This window comes from Ornithodoros turicata, chromosome 2, assembly GCF_037126465.1.
Source record: "Ornithodoros turicata isolate Travis chromosome 2, ASM3712646v1, whole genome shotgun sequence".
Taxonomy (NCBI): domain Eukaryota; kingdom Metazoa; phylum Arthropoda; class Arachnida; order Ixodida; family Argasidae; genus Ornithodoros; species Ornithodoros turicata.
The window spans coordinates 1,520,883-1,526,131 of record NC_088202.1 but is presented as its reverse complement, the minus strand read 5'-3'; the positions used below and the strand labels follow the sequence as shown (position 1 = coordinate 1,526,131).

The 5,249-nt window shown below is 54.5% G+C and overlaps 1 protein-coding gene across 1 annotated transcript; it reads right to left on the bottom strand.

Annotated features, from left to right (window-relative positions):
* Positions 1 to 2,582: 2,582 nt before the first annotated feature.
* Positions 2,583 to 3,686, bottom strand: LOC135382962 (uncharacterized). The gene has a single exon (XM_064612629.1). It carries the CDS (start codon positions 3,465 to 3,467, stop codon positions 2,583 to 2,585), a length of 885 nt encoding a protein of 294 aa, XP_064468699.1. The 5' UTR covers positions 3,468 to 3,686.
* Between the last annotated feature and the right edge of the window lie 1,563 nt (positions 3,687 to 5,249).

Genomic DNA, 5,249 nt, shown 5'->3' with positions numbered 1-5,249 from the left:
TGAAAGTCATAATGACCGTCGGTGGTCAAAAACCACTGTATGACACTGCTTGAAGCAGCAGTAGTCCCATAAAATCGATTTATGGCACAGCTCTTGAAAATAGTCATGAAACGTCACAATGACCGTCGGCAGTCATAAAACACTGTATGACACTATTTGAAGCAGCAGTAGTTCCATAAAATCGATTCATGGCACATATCATGAAAATAGTCATGAAATGTCACAATGACCATCGGTAGTCACAAACCACTGTAAGACACTGTTTGAAGCAGCGGTAGTCCCATAAAATCGATTCATATCACATGTCATGAAAATAGTCATGAAACGTCACAATGACAGTCGGTAGTCACAAACCACTATAAGACACTGTTTGAAGCAGCGGTAGTCCCATAAAATCGATTCATGGCACATATCAAGAAAATAGTCATGAAATGTCACAATGACCGTCGGTAGTCACAAACCGCTATAAGACACTGTTTGAAGTCACGGTAGTCCCATAAAATCGATTCATGGCACATCTCTTGAAAAGGGTCATTAAACGTCACAATGACCGTCGGCAGTCATAAAACACTGTATGACACTATTTGAAGCAGCAGTACTCCCATAAAATCGATTCATGGCACATATCATGAAAATAGTCATGAAATGTCACAATGACCATCGGTAGTCACAAACCACTGTAAGACACTGTTTGAAGCAGCGGTAGTCCCATAAAATCGATTCATATCACATGTCATGAAAATAGTCATGAAACGTCACAATGACAGTCGGTAGTCACAAACCACTATAAGACACTGTTTGAAGCAGCGGTGGTCCCATAAAATCGATTCATGGCACATATCATGAAAATAGTCATGAAACGTCATAATGACCGTCGCTTCCAGTCAGTAAAGCTGTTGTGGCGGCCCGTGTGTGATGACGAAGACGTGCCTCTGCTGCCACGCGCTACGGCGCTGGCACGGCAGTTCTACCTGCACCGTCCTAGCGTGAGGCCACGACCATCTGCCCGCTGGGACATTCCATCATCGCCGGTCAGGACTCATGTAGAGACCATCGTCCTCTACATTTGGTGACCCGAACAACGAACACCATGTTCGGCATAATTCGGTCAAGCACCATCCCAAATTACTGCAAGCCCACCTCCGAAGGTACGGTGCAACGTTCTACCGAGGAACCGCTTGGCGACGACGTCAATTCACCGCGGCTCCACTCATCGCAACGCCCGACCGCGCCACACCATGGTCCTACCCACCTTACCCATCTACCCAGATCACGTCGCCATGGTCTCACACTCTGCGTCTCCAATGGGCGAAGGATCTGAGCGCAATGCGGGATGAAGCGGCGATAAAAATTCGCTAATCCCAGGAATTTGCGGAGCTGGCTTAGAGATGTTGGCCGGGGAAACTCTGCGATTGCCTTGACTTTTGATGGGAGTGGTGTGAGGCCATCCGCAGAAATCCTATGACCCAGAAAGTCCAAGGAGGAGACGCCAAATTCGCTCTTGCTGGCGTTAATAATAATTCCGTACTCGGAGAGACGAGAGAAAAGCTTGTGCAGATGGATGATGTGCTCCTCTTCGGAGTGACTGGCCACGAGGATGTCATCGATGTATGCAAAAACAAATGGCAAACCTCTGGTGACGGAATCTATGAAGCGCTGGAATGATTGAGCAGCATTCCGTAACCCGAAGGGCATCCTTGGGAATTCAAACAAGCCAAACGGTGTTGTTATGGCTGTTTTTGGGATGTCGGCTTCCGCAACGGGTATCTGGTGGTAAGCGCGCACCAAATCAAGCTTCGAGAAAATCGTCGCTCCGTGAAGGAATGCCGTGAAATCATGGACATGAGGGATGGGATACTGATCGGGGATGGTAACCCGATTAAGCGCTCTATAGTCCCCACATGGCCGCCAGTCACCGGTTTTCTTTGGGACCATGTGGAGAGCAGAGGCCCAGCTGCTTGATGATGGACGAATAATGCCCATTTCCAACATGTGGTCAAATTCGTCCTTCGCAATTTTCAGCTTCTTCGGCGGTAGTCTACGGGGGCGGCAGAAGACGGGAGGACCTTTTGTCTCGATGTGGTGGACCACACTGTGCGGGACAGGCTTCGACCAATCTGGTGGGCGCGTGAGTTGAGGGAACTCCTTGAGGACGGCAAGGTAGGGATTACCGTCAGCTTGAAAGACTGACACGCCCAGAGACTGATGGGACGATCGTATGCCGGAGACAGTGAGGCTGGTGGCAGAGTCAATGAGTCGGTGGTTGCGCATATCGACGAGCAGCTGATGGTTATTAAGAAAGTCTGCGCCGAAAATGGGGTGAGAGACAGCCGCAACCAGGAAGAGCCAACGGAACACACGGCGGAGACCCAGGTTCAACGTGAGGGAGCGTTGACCGTACACGGGGATCTTAGATCCGTTAACAGCGGTGAGGTGGAAGAGAGGTGGCTGTCGTCGTTCGTTTCCGCTCGCTGGCAATACGCTCACCTCCGCGCCGGTGTCCACAAGGAAGCGGCGGGCTGATGTTTTGTCCCGTATATAAAATAGGCGACTGGACTGGGAGGATGGACCATTGGTCGCCATCAATGGCCCACGGGCGGGTTTCCCTGCTGCCAAGAACATGGTAGTAGGCAATGACGGGCCTCGGCGCCAAACTTGCGATGGTACCAGCAAATCGTCGTCGCCAGGCTTCCGTCGCGGTCTCTGCTATTCGAGCGGCTGGGAGAATAGCGCCGTGGACTCCGACTGAAACGGCGGCGACGGTAGGGTTGACGAGTTTGCTGCGGTGGAGCATGTGATGCTGCAATTAGAGAGGCAAGCGCGCGGAACTCGCGGCAGAGGTCTTCTAATTGCGGAGAGCCAGAAGGGCTTGCCGCTGCAGACGGTGTTGGAAGAACGGGGTGTTGTGGTGCAGCGGTGGCAGCGATGGACGGGGTGGCGACCTCAACAACCGCATCTGCGAGCGTAGCCAGCTGGTCGAGTGGCATGTTTGCTGCCGTTGCCAGAACCATTTGAACGTTCTGTGGCAGACGTTGTAAAAATAGTTCACGGAGAAGAACGTCGTCCATGGTAGCGGAATTGTCGCCAAGCAGCTGCCGCATTCGGCGAAGTAGCTGTGTGGGGCGGCGGTCTCCCAGCTCTTCAGCGGATAGCAGTTGTTGAAGGCGGGACCGGCTGGAGGAGGTGGTGCGTTGCAGGAGGGCTTGCTTGAGCTGGTCGTAAGGTGTGGTTGGCGAGGGGTTGGCGAGGACGTCGTACACCTCATCGGCCGCAGTTGGGGTGAGGGCGGAGGTGACGTGGTAAAATTTCGTCAGTTGTGATGTTACGCCAGCGAGATGAAATTGCGCCTCCGCTTGGATAAACCACACGGCCGGGTTGCGGTCAAAAAATTGTGGTAACTTGACAGCCACTGCCGATAAGGATGGGTTCGATGGAGGCGGCGGGTGGGCTTGATGGTCGACGGACATGGCGGTTAAGGACGATGTTCGATCCTTACGTTCGACGTTCGGGTCACCAATGTTGGGAGCTCTAAATAACGACAACCTGTTCGGTTAGTGGCGAGAGCCCAACTGATGGTTTAATGATTGTGCTCGTGAGATGGTGCCTCGCACCAGTAGCGATGTGGATGACCAGACCAGCGATGTGGATGAAGGTGCTGCACTGCTACATGGCCCTCCCCTTAGCGAAGCGGTCGGCAGACATGGGCAAGCGGTGGCAAGGGGAAGGGCCCAGTGGACGTGGCGAGGTGAGCGGGTAGTAACTGAGGTGGCGGGCCTGGGAGACGGTGAGCAGGGAAGCTCGACGGGGGAAACCACTTATGAGGTGGTTGCAGAAACCGACGCGGAAGAGGAAGGGGAATCTCCGGGCTTCTCCAAGAATGCCGGCTTCAAACGGTCGATGGACACTGTGTCCTGACGGTTTCCGAGCTGAAGCGTGAAGTGCTTCTGAGAGCGCTTGATGACACGGAATGGTCCATCATAGGGATGTTGCAGAGGCTTGCGGGTGCCATCATGCCGGACAAATACATGGGTGGCGGACTTAAGAAGTGGGTGCTGGAAGGAGGGTCGTGTACAAGGTCGCGAAGGTTGAGGGCGAAGTTGGGCCATGGTGTTGCGCAAGCGGTCGACGTAGGAGGTCAGGTCAGCGAGGGGAGGATTGGCTGGAGTCGGGAAAAAGTCACCGGGAATACGGAGCGTGGCGCCGTAAACCATTTCCGCCGGCGTGCAGCCCAAATCTTCTTTAACGGTCGCACGAAGCGACAGGAGCACGAGAGGCAGCACTTCGGTCCAGCACGCACTGCCATTGGCCTTGAGGGCGGTCTTGAGACGACGATGAAATCGCTCTACCATGCCGTTTGCCGCAGGATGGTAAGCGGTGGTTCGAGCGCGGTGAGAGCCGAGTATGGTGGTAAGGCGGGCGAAGAGGCCGGACTCGAACTGCCTGCCGCGGTCGGTCGTTATGGTAGCCGGGACGCCAAAGCGGGCGACCCACGTCTGGACGAAGGCTGCAGCTACGGATGAGGCTGTGATGTCAGCAAGTGGGGCGACTTCAGGCCAGCGGGTGAATCTGTCTATGATGGTGAGCAGATAGCGAAAGCCTTGCGAGGGTGGAAGTGGCCCGACAATATCTATGTGAATACGAGAGAAGCGAGAGTCCGGTGCCGGGAACTTTGCAAGTGGAGATGACGTGTGCCGTGATATTTTGGAGCGCTGGCACGGCAGACAGGATTGGACCCAGCGCTTGACGTCGCGGTGCATGTTGGGCCAGACGTAGCGAGCCGATACCAGCTTATGTGTAGCCCGGACGCCGGGATGGGCCGCGCCGTGGAGTTGGTCGAAAATAGCACGGCGGATCGTTTGCGGGAGAAAAGGGCGGGGGGTGCCGGTAGACACGTCACACCAGACGGTTGACGAAGCTCCAGGCAGCGCGACGTTCCTGAGGTCAAGACGTGTTGGCGAGGAGCGGTAAGAGGCCAACTCGGGATCCTGAAGCTGCAGATCGGCGATGACGTCGAGTGACAAGGCGGGGGTGGTAGCGGCGGCGATGTCTACGCGACTGAGAGCGTCGGCAACGGAGTTTTGTAGACCGGATAGATGGCGTATATCAGTCGAGAACTCCGACACAAAGGCAAGGTGGCGTTGCTCTCGTGTGGTGTAGTTGGCACCGGACGAACGGAAGGCATAGATGAGGGGTTTATGGTCCGTGAAGATGGTAAAGACACGGCCTTCGACAAAGTGCCGGAAGTGTTT

What these genes read in the sequence shown, in the direction of transcription:
- LOC135382962 (XM_064612629.1), bottom strand. Translation starts at nt 3,467, where the DNA reads ATGTCCGTCGACCATCAAGCCCACCCGCCGCCTCCATCGAACCCATCC.